We start from the raw sequence: 25203 nt of genomic DNA on the forward strand, positions 1-25203 counted from the left end.
AACTCGAGAGAGACAGAGAACTCGAGAGAGACAGAGAACCAGAGAGAGAGACTGAGAACCAGAGAGAGAGACTGAGAACCAGAGAGAGAGACTGAGAACCAGAGAGAGAGACTGAGAACCAGAGAGAGAGACTGAGAACCAGAGAGAGAGACTGAGAACCAGAGAGAGAGACTGAGAACCAGAGAGAGAGAGACTGAGAACCAGAGAGAGAGACTGAGAACCAGAGAGAGAGAGACTGAGAACCAGAGAGAGAGAGACTGAGAACCAGAGAGAGAGAGACTGAGAACCAGAGAGAGAGAGACTGAGAACCAGAGAGAGAGAGACTGAGAACCAGAGAGAGAGAGACTGAGAACCAGAGAGAGAGAGACTGAGAACCAGAGAGAGACTGAGAACCAGAGAGAGAGAGACTGAGAACCAGAGAGAGAGACTGAGAACCAGAGAGAGAGAGACTGAGAACCAGAGAGAGAGAGAGACTGAGAACCAGAGAGAGAGACTGAGAACCAGAGAGAGAGAGACTGAGAACCAGAGAGACTGAGAACCAGAGAGACTGAGAACTAGGGAGAGACTGAGAACTAGAGAGAGAACTAGAGAGAGAACTAGAGAGAGAACTAGAGAGAGAACTAGAGAGAGAACTGAAGAAAGATCTAGAGAGAGACAGAGAACTAGAGAGAAACTAAGAACTCGAGAGAGACAGAGAACTCGAGAGAGACAGAGAACTCGAGAGAGACAGAGAACTCGAGAGAGACAGAGAACTCGAGAGAGACAGAGAACTCGAGAGAGACAGAGAACTCGAGAGAGACAGAGAACTAGAGAGAGACAGAGAACTAGAGAGAGACAGAGAACTAGAGAAAGACAGAGAAATAGAGAGAGAAAAAACTGGAGAGAGACAGAGAACTGGAGGGAGAATGAGAACTGGAGGGAGAATGAGAACTGGAGGGAGAATGAGAACTGGAGGGAGAATGAGAACTGGAGGGAGAATGAGAACTGGAGGGAGAATGAGAACTGGAGGGAGAATGAGAACTGGAGGGAGAATGAGAACTGGAGGGAGAATGAGAACTGGAGGGAGAATGAGAACTGGAGGGAGAATGAGAACTGGAGGGAGAATGAGAACTCGAGGGAGAATGAGAACTCGAGGGAGAATGAGAACTCGAGGGAGAATGAGAACTAGAGAGAGACTGAGAACTAGAGAGCTGGAGAGAGACAGAATTAGAGACTGAGAACTAGAGAGAGAGAGAGAATGAGAGACTGAGAACTAGAGAGAGAGAGAGAACTAGAGAGAGACTGAGAACCAGAGAGAGAGACTGAGAACCAGAGAGAGAGACTGAGAACCAGAGAGAGAGAGACTGAGAACCAGAGAGGGAGAGACTGAGAACTAGAGAGAGACTGAGAACTAGAGAGAGACTGAGAACCAGAGAGAGAGAGAGACTCAGAACTAGAGAGAGACTGAGAACTAGAGAGAGAGAGAACTAGAGAGAGAGAGAACAAGGGAGAAACTGAGAACTAGTGAGACTGAGAACTCGTGAGACTGAGAACTAGTGAGACTGAGAACTAGTGAGACTGAGAACTAGTGAGACTGAGAACTCGAGAGAGAACTCGAGAGAGAACTAGAGAGAGCGACTGAGAACTGAAGAAAGATCTAGAGAGAGGCTGAGAACTAGAGACATTGAGAACTAGAGAGAGAACTCGAGACAGAACGAGAGAGACAGAGAACTCGAGAGAGACAGAGAACTCGAGAGAGACAGAGAACTCGAGAGAGACAGAGAACTCGAGAGAGACAGAGAACTCGAGAGAGACAGAGAACTCGAGAGAGACAGAGAACGAGAGAGAGACTGAGAACGAGAGAGAGACAGAGAACGAGAGAGAGACTGAGAACGAGAGAGAGACAGAGAACGAGAGAGAGACAGAGAACTAAAGAGACTGAGAACCAGAGAGAGAGACCCAGAACTGGAGAGAGCTAGAGAGAGACTGAGAACTAGAGTCACTGAGAACCAGAGAGAGAATTAGAGACAGAAAACTAGAGCGACAGAGAACTCGATAGACAGAACGAGAGAGACTGGGAACTGGATAGAGACTGGGAACTGGATAGAGACTGGGAACTGGATAGAGACTGGGAACTGGATAGAGACTGGGAACTGGATAGAGAGAGAGAACCAGAGAGACAGAGAACTCGAGGGACAGAACTGGAGAGACAGAACTGGAGAGACAGAGAACTGGAGAGAGACAGAGAACTAGATCGAGACAGAGAACTAGATAGAGAGACTGAGAACTAGAGAGAGCTGGAGAGAGACAGAATTAGAGACTGAGAACTAGAGAGAGAGAGAGAATGAGAGACTGAGAACTGGAGAGAGAGAATTCGAGAGAGAGAGAGAACTAGAGACTGAGAACTAGAGACACGGAGAACGAGAGAGAGACTGAGAACTAGAGACTGAGAATTAGAGAGAGACTGAAAACTAGAGAGTTATTGAGAACTGGAGACAGACTGAGAACTAGAGAGAGACTGAACTAGAGAAACTGAACTAGAGAGAGAGAACTAGAAAGAGACTGAGAACTAGAGAACAAGAGTGTGACTGAGAACTAGAGAGAGAGAGAGAACTAGGGAGAGAGAACTAGAGAGAGACTGAGAACTAGTGAGACTGAGAACTAGAAAGATAGAGAACTAGAGAGAAACTGAGAACTCGAGAGAGAGAATTAGAGAGAGAGAATTAGAGAGAGACTGATAACTCGAGTCTGAGAACTAGGGAAAGACTGAGAAATAGAGAGAGAAATAGAGAGAGACTGAGAAAGAGAGAGAAACTGGGATCTAGAGTGAGTGAGAACTAGAGAGACTGAGAACCAGAGAGAGAGACTGAGAACCAGAGAGAGAGACTGAGAACCAGAGAGAGAGACTGAGAACCAGAGAGAGAGACTGAGAACCAGGGAGAGAGACTGAGAACCAGAGAGAGAGACTGAGAACCAGAGAGAGAGACTGAGAACCAGAGAGAGAGACTGGGAACCAGAGAGAGAGACTGAGAACCAGAGAGAGAGACTGAGAACCAGAGAGAGAGAGACTGAGAACTAGAGAGAGACTGAGAACTAGAGAGAGAGAGAGAACTAGGGAGAGACTGAGAACTAGAGAGAGAACTAGAGAGAGAACTAGAGAGAGAACTAGAGAGAGAACTAGAGAGAGAACTGAAGAAAGATCTAGAGAGAGACAGAGAACTAGAGAGAAACTGAGAACTCGAGAGAGGGAGCACTAGAGAGAGGCTGAGAACTAGAGAGAGAGAGAACTAGAGAGAGAGAGAACTAGAGAGAGAACTAGAGAGAGAGAGAGAACTAGAGAGAGAGAGAGAACTAGAGAGAGAGAGAACTAGAGAGAGAGAGAACTAGAGAGAGAGAGAACTAGAGAGAGAGAGAACTAGAGAGAGAGAGAGAGAACTAGAGAGAGAGAGAGAGAACTAGAGAGAGAGAGAGAGAGAGAACTAGAGAGAGAGAGAACTAGAGAGAGACTGAGAACTAGAGAGAGACTGAGAACTAGGGAGAGAGAGAACTAGGGAGAGAACTAGAGAGAGAACTAGAGAGAGAACTAGAGAGAGTGACTGAGAACTGAAGAAAGATCTGGAGAGAGACAGAGAACTAGAGAGAGACAGAGAACTAGAGAGAGACAGAGAACTAGAGAGAGACAGAGAACTCGAGAAAGGGAGCACTAGAGAGAGGCTGAGAACCAGAGACAGAGAACTAAAGACATTGAGAACTAGAGACAGAACTCGAGAGAGACAGAGAACTCGAGAGAGGCAGAGAACTCGAGAGAGGCAGAGAACTCGAGAGAGGCAGAGAACTCGAGAGAGGCAGAGAACTCGAGAGAGGCAGAGAACTCGAGAGAGGCAGAGAACTCGAGAGAGGCAGAGAACTCGAGAGAGGCAGAGAACTCGAGAGAGGCAGAAAACTCGAGAGAGGCAGAGAACTAGAGAGAGGCAGAGAACTAGAGAGAGGCAGAGAACTAGAGAGAGACAGAGAACTAGAGAGAGACAGAGAACTAGAGAGAGACAGAGAACTAGAGAGAGACAGAGAACTAGACGGAGACAGAGAACTAGAGAGAGACAGAGAACTCGAGAGACAGAGAACTCGAGAGAGACAGAGAACTCGAGAGAGACAGAGAACTCGAGAGAGACAGAGAACTCGAGAGAGACAGAGAACCCGAGAGAGACTGAGAACCAGAGAGACTGAGAACCAGAGAGACTCAGAACTAGAGAAAGAGAGAACTAGAGTCACTGAGAACCAGAGAGAGAATTCGGGACAGAGAACTCGAGGGACAGAGAACTCGAGGGACAGAGAACTCGAGGGACAGAGAACTCGAGGGACAGAGAACTCGAGGGACAGAGAACTCGAGGGACAGAACGAGAGAGACAGAAACTGAAGAGAGACTGAGAACTGGATAGAGACTGAGAACTGGATAGAGACTGGGAACTGGATAGAGACTGAGAACTAGAGAGACAGAGAACTAGAGAGACAGAGAACTAGAGAGACAGAGAACTAGAGAGACAGAGAACTAGAGAGACAGAGAACTCGAGGGACAGAACTAGAGAGACAGAACTAGAGAGACAGAACTAGAGAGACAGAACTAGAGAGACAGAACTAGAGAGACAGAACTAGAGAGACAGAACTAAAGAGACAGAGAAGTAGAGAGCGACTGAGAAGTACAGAGACGGAGAACTCGAGAGACAGAACTAGAGAGAGACAGAGAACTCGAGAGAGGCAGAGAACTCGAGAGAGGCAGAGAACTCGAGAGAGGCAGAGAACTCGAGAGAGGCAGAGAACTCGAGAGAGGCAGAGAACTCGAGAGAGGCAGAGAACTCGAGAGAGGCAGAGAACTCGAGAGAGGCAGAGAACTCGAGAGAGGCAGAGAACTCGAGAGAGACAGAGAACTAGAGAGAGACAGAGAACTAGAGAGAAACTGAGAACTCGAGAGACAGAGAACTCGAGAGAGACAGAGAACTCGAGAGAGACAGAGAACTCGAGAGAGACAGAGAACTAGAGAGAGACAGAGAACTAGAGAGAAACTGAGAACTCGAGAGACAGAGAACTCGAGAGAGACAGAGAACTCGAGAGAGACAGAGAACTCGAGAGAGACAGAGAACTCGAGAGAGACAGAGAACTCGAGAGAGACAGAGAACTCGAGAGAGACAGAGAACTCGAGAGAGACAGAGAACTAGATCGAGACAGAGAACTAGATAGAGAGACTGAGAACTAGATAGAGAGACTGAGAACTAGAGAGAGCTGGAGAGAGACAGAATTAGAGACTGAGAACTAGAGAGAGAGAGAGAATGAGAGACTGAGAACTGGAGAGAGAGAATTCGAGAGAGAGAGAGAACTAGAGACTGAGAACTAGAGACACGGAGAACGAGAGAGAGACTGAGAACTAGAGACTGAGAATTAGAGAGAGACTGAAAACTAGAGAGTTATTGAGAACTGGAGACAGACTGAGAACTAGAGAGAGACTGAACTAGAGAAACTGAACTAGAGAGAGAGAACTAGAAAGAGACTGAGAACTAGAGAACAAGAGAGTGACTGAGAACTAGAGAGAGAGAGAGAACTAGGGAGAGAGAACTAGAGAGAGACTGAGAACTAGTGAGACTGAGAACTAGAAAGATAGAGAACTAGAGAGAAACTGAGAACTCGAGAGAGAGAATTAGAGAGAGAGAATTAGAGAGAGACTGATAACTCGAGTCTGAGAACTAGGGAAAGACTGAGAAATAGAGAGAGAAATAGAGAGAGACTGAGAAAGAGAGAGAAACTGGGATCTAGAGTGAGTGAGAACTAGAGAGACTGAGAACCAGAGAGAGAGACTGAGAACCAGAGAGAGAGACTGAGAACCAGAGAGAGAGACTGAGAACCAGAGAGAGAGACTGAGAACCAGGGAGAGAGACTGAGAACCAGAGAGAGAGACTGAGAACCAGAGAGAGAGACTGAGAACCAGAGAGAGAGACTGGGAACCAGAGAGAGAGACTGAGAACCAGAGAGAGAGACTGAGAACCAGAGAGAGAGAGACTGAGAACTAGAGAGAGAGAGAGAACTAGGGAGAGACTGAGAACTAGAGAGAGAACTAGAGAGAGAACTAGAGAGAGAACTAGAGAGAGAACTAGAGAGAGAACTGAAGAAAGATCTAGAGAGAGACAGAGAACTAGAGAGAAACTGAGAACTCGAGAGAGGGAGCACTAGAGAGAGGCTGAGAACTAGAGAGAGAGAGAACTAGAGAGAGAGAGAACTAGAGAGAGAACTAGAGAGAGAGAGAGAACTAGAGAGAGAGAGAGAACTAGAGAGAGAGAGAACTAGAGAGAGAGAGAACTAGAGAGAGAGAGAACTAGAGAGAGAGAGAACTAGAGAGAGAGAGAGAGAACTAGAGAGAGAGAGAGAGAACTAGAGAGAGAGAGAGAGAGAACTAGAGAGAGAGAGAACTAGAGAGAGACTGAGAACTAGAGAGAGACTGAGAACTAGGGAGAGAGAGAACTAGGGAGAGAACTAGAGAGAGAACTAGAGAGAGAACTAGAGAGAGAACTAGAGAGAGTGACTGAGAACTGAAGAAAGATCTGGAGAGAGACAGAGAACTAGAGAGAGACAGAGAACTAGAGAGAGACAGAGAACTCGAGAGAGACAGAGAACTCGAGAAAGGGAGCACTAGAGAGAGGCTGAGAACCAGAGACAGAGAACTAAAGACATTGAGAACTAGAGACAGAACTCGAGAGAGACAGAGAACTCGAGAGAGGCAGAGAACTCGAGAGAGGCAGAGAACTCGAGAGAGGCAGAGAACTCGAGAGAGGCAGAGAACTCGAGAGAGGCAGAGAACTCGAGAGAGGCAGAGAACTCGAGAGAGGCAGAGAACTCGAGAGAGGCAGAGAACTCGAGAGAGGCAGAAAACTCGAGAGAGGCAGAGAACTAGAGAGAGGCAGAGAACTAGAGAGAGGCAGAGAACTAGAGAGAGACAGAGAACTAGAGAGAGACAGAGAACTAGAGAGAGACAGAGAACTAGAGAGAGACAGAGAACTAGACGGAGACAGAGAACTAGAGAGAGACAGAGAACTCGAGAGACAGAGAACTCGAGAGAGACAGAGAACTCGAGAGAGACAGAGAACTCGAGAGAGACAGAGAACTCGAGAGAGACAGAGAACCCGAGAGAGACTGAGAACCAGAGAGACTGAGAACCAGAGAGACTCAGAACTAGAGAAAGAGAGAACTAGAGTCACTGAGAACCAGAGAGAGAATTCGGGACAGAGAACTCGAGGGACAGAGAACTCGAGGGACAGAGAACTCGAGGGACAGAGAACTCGAGGGACAGAGAACTCGAGGGACAGAGAACTCGAGGGACAGAACGAGAGAGACAGAAACTGAAGAGAGACTGAGAACTGGATAGAGACTGAGAACTGGATAGAGACTGGGAACTGGATAGAGACTGAGAACTAGAGAGACAGAGAACTAGAGAGACAGAGAACTAGAGAGACAGAGAACTAGAGAGACAGAGAACTCGAGGGACAGAACTAGAGAGACAGAACTAGAGAGACAGAACTAGAGAGACAGAACTAGAGAGACAGAACTAGAGAGACAGAACTAGAGAGACAGAACTAGAGAGACAGAACTAAAGAGACAGAGAAGTAGAGAGCGACTGAGAAGTACAGAGACGGAGAACTCGAGAGACAGAACTAGAGAGAGACAGAGAACTCGAGAGAGGCAGAGAACTCGAGAGAGGCAGAGAACTCGAGAGAGGCAGAGAACTCGAGAGAGGCAGAGAACTCGAGAGAGGCAGAGAACTCGAGAGAGGCAGAGAACTCGAGAGAGACAGAGAACTAGAGAGAGACAGAGAACTAGAGAGAAACTGAGAACTAGAGAGAAACTGAGAACTCGAGAGACAGAGAACTCGAGAGAGACAGAGAACTCGAGAGAGACAGAGAACTCGAGAGAGACAGAGAACTAGAGAGAGACAGAGAACTAGAGAGAAACTGAGAACTCGAGAGACAGAGAACTCGAGAGAGACAGAGAACTCGAGAGAGACAGAGAACTCGAGAGAGACAGAGAACTCGAGAGAGACAGAGAACTCGAGAGAGACAGAGAACTCGAGAGAGTCAGAGAACCAGAGAGATACAGAGAACCAGAGAGAAACAGAGAACTGGAGAGACTGAGAACCAGAGAGACTCAGAACTAGAGAAAGAGAGAACTAGAGAGAGACTGAGAACTCGAGTCACTGAGAACCAGAGAGAGAATTAGGGACAGAGAACTCGAGGGACAGAGAACTCGAGGGACAGAGAACTCGAGGGACAGAGAACTCGAGGGACAGAGAACTCGAGGGACAGAACGAGAGAGACAGAAACTGAAGAGAGACTGAGAACTGGATAGAGACTGAGAACTGGATAGAGACTGGGAACTGGATAGAGACTGAGAACTAGAGAGACTGAGAACTAGAGATGATGTGGAGATGCCGGTGATGGACTGGGGTTGACAATTGTAAACAATTTTACAACACCAAGTTATAGTCCAGCAATTTTATTTTAAATTCACAAGCTTTCGGAGACTTCCTCCTTCCTCAGGTAAATGTTCAGGATCTCCTTGAAACCTACGCATTTATACATATAGAACAATACACGGTGTTTACAGACTGCCCCTGCAACTGCCCGTTGCCAAGGCAATCACCGTGTTCAGACAGAGAGGTGTCACCTGCAGAACCCCCGAATACACATTCAACAAAAAAACAAACAGGGAAAAAAAAACAGAGAAGAAAAACAGAGAGAGGCAGAAACATCCGGAAGGCAGAGAGAGCCAGCAAATGACCCATTATATTAAAAACAGATAACATTTGTTCGCTGGTGGGGTAACGTGTAGCGTGACATGAACCCAAGATCCCGGTTGAGGCCGTCCTCATGGGTGCGGAACTTTGCTATCAATTTCTGCTCGACGATTTTGCGTTGTCGTGTGTCTCGAAGGCCGCCTTGGAGTACGCTTACCCGAAGGTCGGTGGATGAATGTCCATGACTGCTGAAGTGTTCCCCGACTGGGAGGGAACCCTCCTGTTTGGATGCCCCAGAGCATGGTACATTGGCGAGACCATGCAGACGCTGCGACAACGGATGAACGGACACCGCGCAACAATCGCCAAACAGGAGGGTTCCCTCCCAGTCGGGGAACACTTCAGCAGTCATGGACATTCATCCACCGACCTTCGGGTAAGCGTACTCCAAGGCGGCCTTCGAGACACACGACAACGCAAAATCGTCGAGCAGAAATTGATAGCCAAGTTCCGCACCCATGAGGACGGCCTCAACCGGGATCTTGGGTTCATGTCACGCTACACGTTACCCCACCAGCGAACAAATGTTATCTGTTTTTAATATAATGGGTCATTTGCTGGCTCTCTCTGCCTTCCAGATGTTTCTGCCTCTCTCTGTTTTTCTTCTCTGTTTTTTTTTCCCTGTTTGTTTTTTTGTTGAATGTGTATTCGGGGGTTCTGCAGGTGACACCTCTCTGTCTGAACACGGTGATTGCCTTGGCAACGGGCAGTTGCAGGGGCAGTCTGTAAACACCATGTATTGTTCTATATGTATAAATGCGTAGGCTTCAAGGAGATCCTGAACATTTACCTGAGGAAGGAGGAAGTCTCCGAAAGCTTGTGAATTTAAAATAAAATTGCTGGACTATAACTTGGTGTTGTAAAATTGTTTACAATTGAGAACTAGAGAGACAGAGAACTAGAGAGACAGAGAACCGGAGATACACAGAGAACTAGAGAGACAGAGAACTAGAGAGACAGAGAACTCGAGGGACAGAACTAGAGAGACAGAACTAGAGAGACAGAACTAGAGAGACAGAACTAGAGAGACAGAACTAGAGAGACAGAACTAGAGAGACAGAACTAAAGAGACAGAGAAGTAGAGAGCGACTGAGAAGTACAGAGACGGAGAACTCGAGAGACAGAAACTGAAGAGACAGAGAACTAGAGAGAGACAGAGAACTAGAGAGAGACAGAGAACTAGAGAGAGACAGAGAACTAGAGAGAGACAGAGAACTAGAGAGAGACAGAGAACTAGAGAGAGACAGAGAACTAGAGAGACAGAGAACCAGAGAGAGAACTAGAGACTGAGAACTAGAGAGAGAGACAGGGTACTAGAGAGTGAGAGACTTGGATCCACAGAGAGACTGAGAACTAGAGAGAGACTGAGAGCTGGAGAGAGAGAGAGAGACTAGAGACTGAGAACTGGAGAGAGAGACTGAGAACTAGAGAGAAAGAGAACTAGAGAGAGATAACTAGAGAGATTGAGAACTGGAGAGAGAGACTGGAGAGAGACTGAGAACTAGAGAGAGAGCAGGAGAACTAGTGACAGATTGTAAAAGGAAGTGAGTGAGAGACAGAGAAAGGGAAATGGCCCGAGTGAGAGATACATGGAGTGAGAGTAAAATGGAGGTTTAATTCTCTTTCCTTTGGTACTGTTTTCTTTTTGGAGGTTTATCAGCGTGGTGTGGGCTGACTGGGGTGGGGGGGCAGTGGGCGGGGAGGCAGCAGTTTTATTGGATCAGGAGAGGACACAGGCTGTGTCCCCAGTGAGTACACTCAGTACCAAAGAGGACTGTTTGACACAGACATCCTCTTGTTGCCTGAAAAATGAAACGGCGATGACCAGACTATTATCACTTTGCTCCTTTCCCATCAAGGAATGATCTCACAGTTCCTCACTGATGGAAAGGATTTGATAACAATTAAATCCATTCTGCAGACAGATGGAGCACGATTGCATTTCTAGGATTTAAATGGAGTCCTCGGAACAGCTGTGGTTCAGATCAAACTGAATTCAATTAGTTGGGTTTCTCAAAGCCGGCCTGTACACTGGAGACTGCCAATCAGACACCACTTCAAACACCGAGTCAAATCAGAAAGTGAGCTGCCAGCTTCTGAACTGAAAGCTTAATGTTTTCCTGGAGCCCCTCATCAGAACTGGAATAGGAAGATGGGCAAATTACACAGTGGGGCTGATCATAACACAGAGGGGCAGTGAGGACTGGTAAAGGTCAGGGGCTCAGGTATAGGGACCACTGTAACTGTGTGAGGGAACAGTAAAGGGCATTGGGACAGGTATAGGGACCACTGTAACTGTGTGAGGGAACAGTAAAGGGCATTAGGACAGGTATAGGGACCACTGTAACTGAGAGAGGGAACAGTAAAGGGCATTAGGACAGGTATAGGGACCACTGTAACTGAGAGAGGGAACGGTAAAGGGCATTAGGACAGGTATAGGGACCACTGTAACTGAGAGAGGGAACGGTAAAGGGCATTAGGACAGGTATAGGGACCACTGTAACTGTGTGAGGGAACAGTAAAGGGCATTAGGACAGGTATAGGGACCACTGTAACTGTGTGAGGGAACAGTAAAGGGCATTGGGACAGGTATAGGGACCACTGTAACTGAAAGAGGGAACAGTAAAGGGCATTAGGACAGGGATAGGGACCACTGTAACTGAGAGAGGGAACGGTAAAGGGCATTAGGACAGGTATAGGGACCACTGTAACTGTGTGAGGGAACGGTAAAGGGCATTAGGACAGGTATAGGGACCACTGTAACTGAGAGAGGGAACGGTAAAGGGCATTAGGACAGGTATAGGGACCACTGTTACTGAGAGAGGGGCATTGGGTCAGGTGGATTGAGCTGTCAGTGGGGAATGTAATATAATTATTGTAACATTATATTACAATATTACACTGATATTGTAAGTGTGCACACTCCCTGTTGCCACATTTCTGTTTCACTTTTGTGCCAACTTTCCTATCATAAATTCCAGTGTTCATATTTATAATGGAATGAGCCTATGTAAACTTGTCACACTGTAATTACACCCTCCCGCACCTCAGCCTGCACTGCGGAGAAACTCTTGCTCCGACCAACCCCGACACTCTGTCAGAATATGTGGCTTTAAAATTGGGGACTGAGTTATGTCAGCTCCCCCTGTGCAACCCCCGCGGCTTCTATCACACTTTACCTTAAGTCACCACTCTCGACATGCAGCACCTTAGAGACTGACTCGTAATAAAAACAACGTATGAATCTTAAACAATCAGGATGTTATAAACTTCACCCAGTTAACAAAATAAACCGATGTTATTAACTAGTAATAAATAAAAATCAGCACACACACCAGTACACTTTATGGCATTTTATTCCTATTAATTTGTGTCAAGCATCACAGGAGGAGATGTTACTCTGGGTTTACTCATCATTCTCACAGACAGGAGGAGAGGAGGTAACTGATGTTACTCTGGGTTTACTCATCATTCTCAGACAGGTAGCTGGGTAACCTGCAGACATGTACAGGCCCAAGGAGCAGCAAGGGTCCCGACACAGCCAGGATTAACAGTCCCCCCATCCCCGGTCTTCATTTGTTAAAACAAATGTCTGCTGGTGTCTTTGTTGCTGCAGAGACACAAACCGCTGTAATAATTAGCAGGAACCTCAGATTAGAGGAGTGACCGCGGACTGGAGCGACAGGCAAATAATCCACACTCTCCCAGCACAGGTTACAAGAAAATATAGAAACATATACATACCAGGGGAAAGTACATACAGCACAATAAATGAAGATGGGGACAGATAGGTTAAATAGAGAACACATTTGGGGTATGAACCGAGCCCCCGTGAACAGACCGGGGGCCCCCGTGAACAGACCGGGGGCTTCAGGTGTTGTCGTGAGCTGGCTGTAAGAGTAAAAACTCACTCAGCTGGTGAGTGTTGTCTGACCGGAGAGATTGGTGCCCGAGATCAGTCCCGTGTCATATACACGGTTGTGTTTGGAGCGGGGGGCAGGTCGGGGCCAGACTCTAACTTTGACCTTTTTCTTTTGCATGTGACAGGTGTCAATGTTGAGCCTTTCGGTTGGGATTCTCCCTGTAACTGATGCATGATCCGATATTCCCACAGTAAAGGATTAAAGATCAGTAACCATGGCATGGCAAGTTAATTTGGAGTTACAGTAACTATCAAGGCAATGGATTCTAACCTTGAGACTGACATACCATGTGCCCTTTGAACCCTGAGAGAGGTACATGACTCAGCGACCTCCAATAAAGAGGTTAAAGGTCACCTTGTGCTATGGCGAGGACTGTCAAAATAAATACCGTAAACACACAGACATATATTATATATTACATTTGTTTAAACTACATATATACTGGTTTAGGGTATAACTATTTATAATCTATTTGTCTATATATACATATAAATAATCTATGCAACAACGATTGTTCGTATTTGTATCAGTAGAAGTTCACATTCAAGCTTTCTGACTGGCTCAGTGTAGACACGTTCCAATTTTTTGATTGGCTCAGTGTTGCTACTGTCAAAAACAACCAATCGGTTGTAGATAAAATGTTTTGTGCTCCCTTTTTGCTGCCATTACCATTTGGTGCTTTCAGTACCTGCAGTCAGCCCAGGGGAGAGAGCTCCTTTTATAACTAACTGACCGGCTGCCCCATCACCTCTTTCCCTCCCGCCCTCCCCCTTTACCTGGTTAATTATACCAGTGATAATAACATCTTCAAGATATAAAATGGCTGCCTCAAGCTCAACAGCTAAAATGGGAAACTGGCAAGGCAGCTCCAGTGTGGGGTTGTTACCAAGACAACCTCTTCTAAAATGGCTGTCTTGTAGACAATAGCTTGAATGGGACACTTTTATACACAGGAACTATAACAAGATGCTCCTCTAAAAATCTTCAAACCGTAGCTGGAATAAGACATGAGTGTTCCATTCTAAAGTGGTTACAAAGAGAGATTCTTGTTAAGATTGGGTGCCTTAAACAGGACCTTGTGGAGATTTCTCCCCTGTTGCTATGTCTCAGATACATTGTTCTAAAGATGGTTCCTTGTGGACAACAGCCTGACTGGGACCCTCTTGTAGAGATGGCTGAGTCCAGGCAACAGCAGGATGGAGGTGATCTGGGAGATGGTCGGTTGTAGCAACAGAAGGAATGCGATTCCTTTCGAAACATGCTCTGCTGTAAACAGTGGCTACCAGAAAGCTCCAGCTATTATTGGTGTCTCGTCGATCATTTTCAAGTTACCTCCAGCTCAAAAAAGTTGCTCCCATGAGGATAGCCGGCTGATAGACACTGATTGGACAGGAATGGGATAGGATGAGATGGGATGGTATGGAATAGAGACCGGGGAGCGGTGTGACAGAGTGTGATCGGGGAGCGGTGTGACAGAGTGTGATCGGGGAGCGGTGTGACAGAGTGTGATCGGGGAGCGGTGTGACAGAGTGTGATCGGGGAGCGGTGTGACAGAGTGTGATCGGGGTGTTACTGTGAGTGCGATCGGGGAGCGGTGTTACTGTGAGTGCGATCGGGGAGCGGTGTTACTGTGAGTGCGATCGGGGAGCGGTGTTAGAGAGTGCGATCGGGGAGCGGTGTTACAGAGTGCGATCGGGGAGCGGTGTTACAGAGTGCGATCGGGGAGCGGTGTTACAGAGTGCGATCGGGGAGCGGTGTTACAGAGTGCGATCGGGGAGCGGTGTTACAGAGTGCGATCGGGGAGCGGTGTTACAGAGTGCGATCGGGGAGCGGTGTTAGAGAGTGCGATCGGGGAGCGGTGTTAGAGAGTGCGATCGGGGAGCGGTGTTAGAGAGTGCGATCGGGGAGCGGTGTTACAGAGTGCGATCGGGGAGCGGTGTTACAGAGTGCGATCGGGGAGCGGTGTTACAGAGTGCGATCGGGGAGCGGTGTTACAGAGTGCGATCGGGGAGCGGTGTTACAGAGTGCGATCGGGGAGCGGTGTTACAGTGAGTGCGATCGGGGAGCGGTGTTACAGTGAGTGCGATCGGGGAGCGGTGTTACAGTGAGTGCGATCGGGGAGCGGTGTTACTGTGAGTGCGATCGGGGAGCGGTGTGACAGAGTGTGATCGGGGTGTTACAGAGTGTGATCGGGGAGCGGTGTTACAGTGAGTGCGATCGGGGAGCGGTGTTACTGTGAGTGCGATCGGGGAGCGGTGTTACTGTGAGTGTGATCGGGGAGCGGTGTTACAGAGTGTGATCGGGGTGTTACAGAGTGTGATCGGGGAGCGGTGTTACAGAGTGTGATCGGGGTGTTACTGTGAGTGTGATCGGGGAGCGGTGTTACAGAGTGCGATCGGGGAGCGGTGTTACAGAGTGCGATCGGGGAGCGGTGTTACAGAGTGTGATCGGGGTGTTACAGAGTGTGATCGGGGTGTTACAGAGTGTGATCGGGGAGCGGTGTTGCAGAGTGTGATCGGGGTGTTACTGTGAGTGTGATCGGGGAGTGGTGTTACAGAGTGTGATCGGGGTGTTACTGTGAGTGTGATCGGGGAGCGGTGTTACAGAGTGTGATCGGGGAGCGGTGTTACAGAGTGTGATCGGGGAGCGGTGTTACAGAGTGTGATCGGGGAGCGGTGTCACAGAGTGTGATCAGGGAGCGGTGTTACAGAGTGTGATCGGGGAGCGGTGTTACAGAGTGTGATCGGGGTGTTACTGTGAGTGTGATCGGGGAGCGGTGTTACAGAGTGTGATCGGGGAGCGGTGTTGCAGAGTGTGATCGGGGAGCGGTGTTACTGTGAATATGAAGGTGACTGGCCCGGACTGCAGGTTGCCTCTCTGTGCAGCTGCCTGAGGTTAAGCAGGTGAGGACTGCAGGTCAGAGTCTCTCTATTCTGCTTGTCAGGTTCTCTGACTTCAGGCAGGAAGTACTCGGCAGTGATGGTACAAGACCGCTGTTGTAACTGCCTGCAGCCAGAAGCCTCTCAGTTCAATGGGTAAATCTCTGGCTTTACTTCCAGAAAGTTCCAGGTTTTGGGAGATCAGAAAAAGAAAAAGATTTGCATTTCTCTCGCACCTTTCACCACCTCAGGACGTCCCAAAGTGCTTTACAGCCAATTAAATACTTTTGAAGTGTAGTCACTGTTGTAATGCAGGAAACGCAGCAGCCAATTTGTGCACAGCAAGATCCCACAAACAGCAAAGTGATAATCTGTTATTTAGTGATGTTGGTTGAAGAATTAATATTGGCCCAGGATATCGGGAAGAACTCCCCTGCTCTTCTTCGAATAGTTGCCATGGGATCTTTTACATCCTCCTGAGAGGGCGGACGGGGCCTTAATTTGACGTCTCATTCGAAAGACGGCCCCTCCGACAGTGCAGCACTCCCTCAGTACTGCACTGGAGTGTCAGGCTGGATTATGGGCTCAAGTCTCTGGAGTGGGACTTGAACCCATGACCTTCTGACTCAGAGGCGTGGGTGCTGCCCACTGAGGCACGGCTGAGACCGGAGAAAGAAGCAAAGTTGGGCTCAGAGGGTAAAAATGATGTGGAATAATTTACCAGGGAGAGAGGCCGCTGAAGTGACAGAATGAGAGAGAATGAGATGGGTTTCTAGAGAGAGATGGGCCAGAAGGATATGGTGAGAGAGTGGGTCAGGACTGAACTACAAAAAAGGGATGGGTTTGTTGGGCCTTATGGGCTTTCCCTATTCCTGAAAGTTATTAGTGCCAGTTTGGCTCAGTCAGTTTAGCTCTCTGAGTCAGAAGGTCGTGGGTTCAAATCCCTCTTCAGGTTTTAAGCACATAATCCAGCCTTACACTCCAGCGCAGTATTGAGGGAGCGCTGTATTGCTGGAGGGAGGGGGTCATTGTTTTGGACGAGACATTAAACATTGGCTGTTCGGGTGAAAAATCCCATGGTACTATTTAAAGAAGAGAAGGGGAGTTCTCCCCAGTGTCCCGGCCGATATTTATCCCTCAACCAACATCACCCAAACATATTAACTGGTCGTTGATCACTTTCGCTGTTTAAGGGATCTTGCTGTGCGCAAATTGGCTGCCGAGTCTCCTGCACAATGCCAGTGACTGCACTCATTGGTTGGGGGGCACTGTGGGAGGATGTGAAGGGTGCTGTGTAAATGAAGTTTTTGTCTATTTACCCTTCACTGCTGAACTGCAGAGAAGTGGAGCTGGGAGAAGAACTTCCTGATGGACTGGGTGCTGACGGTCTCTGCCTCCAGGGTCATTGCCCTGCTGTGGGAAATGGCCCACTTCAGGCCCAGGTCAGTCACCAACAGGGGCCCAGCCCGGCTCTTGTGGGCCCCCCGTGTGGAGCCCGTCGTCACGGTAACGTAGAACGCGTCCTTCTGTTGCTCCCATAGTCCAGCTATAAAAACAAGAGGAAGTAATTCCAGAAAGTTCCACGGTTACATCATAAAAACAGATCGGCAATTGCAAGGACTTGCAGATGGGCTGTTTTGATTGGCAGTCCCGACAAAGCTGCTGGGCTAAGCTGCTTAAATCTCTTTTACTGTGTGGGACCGAGCCTGATAGGCTTCAATCCCCAGTGTGGGCCAAGCTAGCTGACCGCAGCTGGGGCAGTGGGAGGGGTGTTACAACTGGCCCTCAGCACCCCCGGGGCGGGGGGGGGGGGGGAAACAGGGGAACTCCGCTCCTGACCGCTGCCCAATGACCCCCAGCTGGGAAGGACACGTGTGCACAAGTCAGCTGATGACAAACAGGCTCAGCTGTGGTGCCTTCCATTGTCAAATAGCTACTGACGCACTTACTGTCTAGCCTCAGGCACAAAGGATGCAGTGGGGAACACACGGTGTAGTGACACTGTACCCCAGCAAGGAGTCAGTGCCTTCAGGAGAGGAAGGTGAAAGGGAGAAACTGCTCAGTAAATATTCCTCACCCATTCTACATTACAACAAATATTTGCATTTATATAGCGCCTTTAAACATCCTGCGGCGCTTCACAGGAGCATAATCAGACAAAATTTGACACCGAGCCACGGTAGGAGATATTAACAGAGGTAACAAGAGGTGGGTTTTAAGAGAGGTCTTAAAGGAGGAGAGAGGTAGAGAGACGGGGAGGTTTAGGGAGGGAATTCCAGAGCTTAGGGCCCAGGCAGCTGAAGGCACGGCCGCCAATGGTGGGAATCGGGGATGGGCAAGTGGCCAGAATTGGAGGAGCGCAGAGATCTCGGGGGGTTGTAGGGCTGGAGGAGGTTGCAGAGATAGGGAGAGGGGCGAGCACACGGACGGATTTGAACACAAAGATGAGTGTTTTAAATTTGAGGCGTTGCTGGACTGAGAGCCAATGTAGGTCAGTGAGCACAGAGAGCAGGAGCCTTCTTGGGAAAATATTTGGATAGATAGCCTGCCTTATAGAAATGCATCAGAGCTGTGGACACGACAGCAAAGCTGAGTGAGGTGTGAAACCACTCGGGGGATTCACACCCCCTGCGCTGGCTCTCTCCCAACATTAATACTTAACTGGCACTCAGGGCTCTGCTGTCCCAGGGTAGCGTGCAATGCAGAGCTGGCAGTATAAGAATCATAGAATGGCTACGGCACAGAAGGAGGCTATTCGGCCCATCGAGTCTGCGCCAGCTCTCTGCACGAGCAATCCAGTTAATCCCCCTCCCCCACTCTTTACCCGTAGCCCTGCAGATTTTTCTCCTTCAGGTACTTATCTAATTCCTGAAAATGCAGGAGAAGCTCAGCAAGACTGGCAGCATCTGACGACAAGTCTTCGACCTGAAACGTTAACTCTCTCTCTCTCTCCACAGACGCTGCCTCACTTGCTGAGCTTCTCCAGCATTTTCTGTTCTTATTTCAGATTTCCAGCATCCCCAGTATTTTGCTTTTGACCTATCTAATTCCTTTTTGAAAACCACAATTGACCCTGCTCCCACCACCCCCTCGGGCAGTGCATTCCAGATCATAACCACTCGCTGTGTAAAAAAGTTTTTCCTCATGTCACCTTTGGTTCTTTTGCCAATCACCTTAAATCTGTCCCCTCTGGTTTGTGACCTCTCCGCCAATGGGAACAGTTTCTCTCTAACTACTCTGTCTAGACCCTTCATGATTTTAAACATTTCTATCAAATCTCCTCGCAACCGTCTCTGCTCTAAGGAGAACAACCCCAGTTTCTCCAGTCTATCCACGTAACTGAGGTCCTTCATCCCTGGTACCATTCTAGTAAATCTTTTCTGCACCCTCTCTAAGGCCTTCACATCCTTCCTAAAGTGCGGTGCCCAGAACTGGACACAATACTCCAGTTGTGGTTGAACCAGTGTTTTATAAAGATTCATCATAACATGTTCAATATAACACTGTCGCCTTGCATTTTACGCCTCGGGATTATCCGCTCCGGGTCACTTTGCACAGGTCTGGAACCAGGCCTCGAACACACAGCTTATCAAATAGGATGAAAGAGGTTCTTACGATAGTTAACTTTTTTTTAATAATTGTTCTGAAGACCAGAGGACACGAGTATAAATTCCCACTATGATGAGGTCAGATAAAGGCTGAGTTGATTAGCTCCTGTCAAAGGAGTTGGATGAATGGCTACGTATGAAAGAGATAAAGGTTGTAAGGATGAGACAGAGTGAAATGATCAAACCCCGTGTGGGACACAATGTCTACTATGTCAGTGAGCCCCACAGGAGTGTCGGGGGAATATTCCAGGCTCCTGATTGCTGAGGACGACGACAGCTGATATCTACAGCCCTGCGGATTTCAGGTCAAGGCCTTTTATGGAGAAAGTTCACAGACTTTGTTACTTCCAGACTGGACTATTCCAGTGCTCTCCTGGCCGGCCTCCCATCTTCCACCCTCCATAAACTTCAGCTCATCCAAAACTCTGCTGCCCCGTATCCTAACTCACACCAAGTCCTGTTCACCCCTGTGCTCGCTGACCTACATTGGCTCCTGGTCCAGGAACGCCTCGATTTTAAAATTCTCATCCTCCATGGCCTCGCCCCTCCCTATCTCTGTAACCTCCTCCAGCCCTCCGAGATCTCTGCGCTCCTCCAATTCTGGCCTCTTGTGCATCCCCCACTTCCTTCACCCCACCATTGGCGGCCGTGCCTTCAGCCGTCTAGCCACTAAGCTCTGGAATTCCCTCCCTAAACCTCCCCACCTCTCTCCTCCTTAAAACCTACCTTTTTGACCGATTGTTTGGTCACCTGTCCTAATATCTCCTTGTTTTGGCTCGGTGTCGATGTTTGTCTGATTTACGCTCCTGTGTTACGGGTGCAGAATAAATGAGAATTGTTGTTGTTTTCCCTGTGATTTTCCCCTCAGAAGAGTAAACAGTGATATCTAGATAGAGCAGTGAGAGACGGCAGACTGCACACGGATGTGCTGAACCAGCAGGGTTAGTGGCCTCATCTTGTGTTTTGAAATCTCCAGGAATTATTTTTGTTCCGATTAAGCCTGGCTGGATAATCTGTGGATTATTTTTAATCCTTCTCTGTTTCTTCTGCCCAATTTTCGACCCTTGTCCCTCCTCTCCTGAAGTCGATGACTCAGACTGGGCGATATCACCACACTCGCTCTGCCACCTCAACCTGTTGCTCCTCGTGGGGCGGTGGAGCCCAAGTGTCGGCAAGTTACTGGAAACGTGGCACACGAGTCCAACAATACCCTCACTTTATGTCCACACACACTTTTCAGTGGGGGGTGGAGGAAGGCAGCACTCGTTAGTGATCCACTGCACGCACCCTGGCTCAGGGAAACCGGGCCCAATCTAGGCTGGGATCAGCTAACAGAGCCGGCCCTCAGAACCTCTGGTCTTGTACGGCCTAGTACCATACTGGAGTGACGGGGCCGGAGTGGAGAGGTTGGAGTGACGATGCTGTGCCCCACTCCGATCTCCAGATCCCTGCCCCAGCCTGACAGCTCCATTTCTCAGTCACCCTTTCAAACCTGGACGTTCTGCCTGTACTCACTGGCTGATGCTGTCACGGTCCTTGTGCTGTTGGCCAGCTCCAGGAGGACACTGGGGTACGACGGGTGCAGGAGGTAGAGGCGGTACTGGCTCTGCGAGTCGGAGTCTGTCCTCTGAGCCTTTGATTAAACAGAACAGCGAGCAATCATCAACAAACACAGCCCTTGAATTTACTGCCACACTAAACTCTATTGCCATGCGGCCGGCTCGTGTACACAGCACACATTATGAAGCAATGGAGGAGTCAGTGCAATTTACAACAGCAACACTCCTCTGACTCAAGGTTTCATTTATTTTTTTTCTTGGCAACTTTCTCGTTGCCTCTCCTGAAGGAGGGGTCCATGGGCTCCAGACACCCTCAGGTACCTCACCAAGCTGCCACTTTCCATGTGAGTCAAGACTATGGGTGTAGGCAAGACCATACAGCATCAGATAGCATCAGAGCCAGGCCTACTTCTGTCTTCACCTGAGGAGCTCTGGCTACTTTCCCCTCTCTGGCCCCAGGTAACTGAAGCTAAATCTAGAGCATTAACATTGTTTTCAATACTACAAAGGGGGTTTGAGAAAACTGATGCAGGCACATTGCTCACTGTGACCAAATACCAGGTGACACAGATTCAAGGTCGGCATGTTCAGGGTAAGAGCGGACGTCAGGAAAAGCCTTCACACAAGGTGTAGGACCTGGAGAATGAGTTACCGGGAGAGGACACTGATGCACGCAGTGTAAACAGGGTCAAGAGGCAAAACCATGCATTTCTGGAGAGAGAAGAGATTGAGAGAATATAATGAGGGGTGGGTAGGTGGAGGGAGATCGACCGAGAAGGGATTAACTTTAGGTGTGAACTGGTTATTTCCTGTTCCTAAACTTAGTTTTGCTTTCATGCATTTCCCCACCACACCTTGTGTAATTGAGGTGAATGAACAAATTAGCTATAACTCGATAGATTCACTCACATCTGGTGAAGGCAGAGCCCAGAGCCGCAGAGCCCAGACCCGCAGAGCCCAGAGCCGCAGAGCCCAGAGCCGCAGAGCCCAGACCCGCAGAGCCCAGACCCGCAGACCCGCAGAGCCCAGACCCGCAGAGCCCAGAGCCCAGACCCGCAGAGCCCAGACCCCCAGAGCCCAGAGCCCAGAGCCGCAGAGCCCAGAGCCCAGAGCCGCAGAGCCCAGACCCGTGGCTCAGTTGGCAGCGCCTCTGAGTCAGAAGGTCATGGGTGCAAATCCCACTCCAGAGACTTGAGCCAATAATCTAGGCTGACACTCCAGAGCTGCAGTCGGAGGGTCAGTACTGAGGGAGAGGCGCCCTGTCGGAGGGTCAGTACTGAGGGAGAGGCGCCCTGTCGGAGGGTCAGTACTGAGGGAGAGGCGCCCTGTCGGAGGGTCAGTACTGAGGGAGCGCTGCACTGTCGGAGGGTCAGTACTGAGGGAGCGCTGCACTGTCGGAGGGTCAGTACTGAGGGAGCGCTGCACTGTCGGAGGGTCAGTACTGAGGGAGCGCCGCACTGTCGGAGGGTCAGTACTGAGGGAGCGCTGCACTGTCGGAAGAGCCGTCTTTCAGATGAGACTTTAAACCGAGGCCCAGTCTGCCCCTCAGGTCGGTGTAAAAGATCCAATGGCACTATTTCGAAAAGCAGGATGTTCTCCAGTGTCGAAGATAATATTCCACAACCAAAACAGATGAACTGCTCACTGCTCAATGAGGGACTTTGCTGTGGGCAAATTGGCTTCCGAGTTTACCAACAAAACCACAGAGAATTAAATGCTGTAAAGTGCATCCCGATCCAGTGAGCTGCTCCCGATCACTCTCCGGTGACCCCTGTTGCACAGCGTGTACGTGGGTCAAGGGTGAGGACAGGATCGGGCTCAATGGTAATGCCTTCCACAGTTCACTCCGCACGCACTCACCGAGGGGGGGGGGGTTCACTCCGCACTCACTCACCGAGGGGGGGGGGTTCACTCCGCACTCACCGAGGGGGGGGGGTTCACTCCGCACTCACCGAGGGGGGGGGGGTTCACTCCGCACGCACTCACCGAGGGGGGGGGGTTCACTCCGCACTCACCGAGGGGGGGTTCACTCCGCACGCACTCACCGAGGGGGGGGGGGGTTCACTCCGCACTCACCGAGGGGGGGGGGGTTCACTCCGCACTCACCGAGGGGGGGGGTTCACTCCGCACGCACTCACCGAGGGGGGGGGTTCACTCCGCACTCACCGAGGGGGGGTTCACTCCGCACTCACCGAGGGGGGGTTCACTCCGCACTCACCGAGGGGGGGGGGTTCACTCCGCACTCACCGAGGGGGGGGGGTTCATTCCGCACTCACCGAGGGGGGGTTCACTCCGCACTCACCGAGGGGGGGTTCACTCCGCACTCACCGAGGGGGGGTTCACTCCGCACTCACCGAGGGGGGGTTCACTCCGCACTCACCGAGGGGGGGTTCACTCCGCACTCACCGAGGGGGGGTTCACTCCGCACTCACCGAGGGGGGGTTCACTCCGCACTCACCGAGGGGGGGTTCACTCCGCACTCACCGAGGGGGGGTTCACTCCGCACTCTCCAGCCCAGAACAGAAATGCCGATCTCCCGTCAGACACTGGTATGGAGGCTGCCTCCGAGCCCTGGAACTGACAGCCCAGCTCTGCTTTCCACAGCTCCATGCCTGAACTCCCATCAATAATTAAACTCTAGGATAAGGAAGAAGTGTTTGTAAAGACGGTCGGGATTCTGCAGCCAAACAAGCAGCACAAGGTTCAAATACGGGCATTAATTCAGAGACTGACACGGCAAACACAGATATAAATACAACAACCGACTTCTGTAAGCTTTGTCACACCCGTGCAAACACTCTCACCATCCCATCGAGTTTCCACACTGTTTTATACACTAATCAGTGGACTAACATTAGGAGTGAATATAAAGCGGGAAGCAGCAATATTAAGGGGAAGCTGGATAAATACATGGGGGAGAAAGGAATAGAAGGATATGCAGATAGGGTTAGATGAAGTAGGGAGGGAGGAGGCTCGTGTGGAGCATAAACACCGGGATAGACCGGGAATGGCCTGTTTGTGTTGTAAATTCTATGTTCTGTAATTCTATTAACACAAACCCAGGATAAAACTAGAAAATGCTGGAGACATTTTTTTTATTCGTTCATGGGATGTGGGAGTCGCTGGCGAGGCCGGCATTTATTGCCCATCCCTAATTGCCCTTGAGAAGGTGGTGGTGAGCCGCCTTCTTGAACCGCTGCAGTCCGTGTGGTGACGGTTCTCCCACAGTGCTGTTAGGAAGGGAGTTCCAGGATTTTGACCCAGCGACGATGAAGGAACGGCGATATATTTCCAAGTCGGGATGGTGTGTGACTTGGAGGGGAACGTGCAGGTGGTGTTGTTCCCATGTGCCTGCTGCCCTTGTCCTTCTCGGTGGTCGAGGTCGCGGGTTTGGGAGGTGCTGTCGAAGAAGCCTTGGCGAGTTGCTGCAGTGCATCCTGTGGATGGTGCACACTGCAGCCACTGTGCGCCGGTGGTGAAGGGAGTGAATATTTAGGGTGGTGGATGGGGTGCCAATCAAGCGGGCTGCTTTGTCCTGGATGGTGTCGAGCTTCTTGAGTTTTGTTGGAGCTGCACTCATCCAGGCAAGTGGAGAGTATTCCATCACACTCCTGGCTTGTGCCTTGTAGATGGTGGAAAGGCTTTGAGGAATCAGGAGGTGAGTCACTCGCCGCAGAATACCCAGCCTCTGACCTGCTCTTGTAGCCACAGTATTTATATGGCTGGTCCAGTTAAGTTTGCGGTCAATGAAGACCCCCAGGATGTTGATGGTGGGGGATTCAGCGATGGTAATGCCGTTGAATGTCAAGGGGAGGTGGTTAGACTCTCTCTTGTTGGAGATGGTCATTGCCTGGCACTTGTCTGGCGCGAATGTTACTTGCCACTTATGAGCCCAAGCCTGGATGTTGTCCAGGTCTTGCTGCATGCGGGCTCGGACTGCTTCATTATTTGAGGGGTTGCGAATGGAACTGAACACTGTGTAATCATCAGCGAATATCCCCATTTCTAACCTTATGATGGAGGGAAGGTCATTGATGAAGCAGCTGAAGATGGTTGGGCCGAGGACACTACCCTGAGGAACTCCTGCAGCAATGTCCTGTGGCTGAGATGATTGGCCTCCAACAACCACTACCATCTTCCTTTGTGCTAGGTATGACTCCAGCCACTGGAGAGTTTTCCCCGATTCCCATTCACTTCAATTTTACTAGGGCTCCTTGGTGCCACACTTGGTCAAATGCTGCCTTGATGTCAAGGGCAGTCACTCTCACCTCACCTCTGCAATTCAGCTCTTTTGTCCATGTTTGGACCAAGGCTGTAATGAGGTCTGGAGCCGAGTGGTCCTGGCGGAACCCAAACTGAGCATCGGTGAGCAGGTTATTGGTGAGTAAGTGCCGCTTGATAGCACTGTCGACGACACCTTCCATC

General features: G+C 49.6%; 1 protein-coding gene across 1 annotated transcript in view; it reads right to left on the reverse strand.

Moving 5' to 3' along the window:
• Positions 1 to 12147: 12147 nt before the first annotated feature.
• fam234b (family with sequence similarity 234 member B) overlaps positions 12148 to 25203 on the reverse strand; it is a gene marked incomplete at its 5' end in the record, with an annotated part of 53386 nt that continues 40330 nt past the window's right edge. Inside the window, 4 exons of the mRNA XM_067974736.1 lie at positions 12148 to 12419; positions 16931 to 17157; positions 20735 to 20852; positions 23263 to 23415. Of these exons, the coding sequence (XP_067830837.1) occupies positions 16934 to 17157; positions 20735 to 20852; positions 23263 to 23415 (495 nt within the window). The remainder of the gene's footprint in view (positions 12420 to 16930; positions 17158 to 20734; positions 20853 to 23262; positions 23416 to 25203) is intronic.

This window comes from Heptranchias perlo, chromosome 40, assembly GCF_035084215.1.
Source record: "Heptranchias perlo isolate sHepPer1 chromosome 40, sHepPer1.hap1, whole genome shotgun sequence".
Classification (NCBI taxonomy): Eukaryota; Metazoa; Chordata; class Chondrichthyes; order Hexanchiformes; family Hexanchidae; genus Heptranchias; species Heptranchias perlo.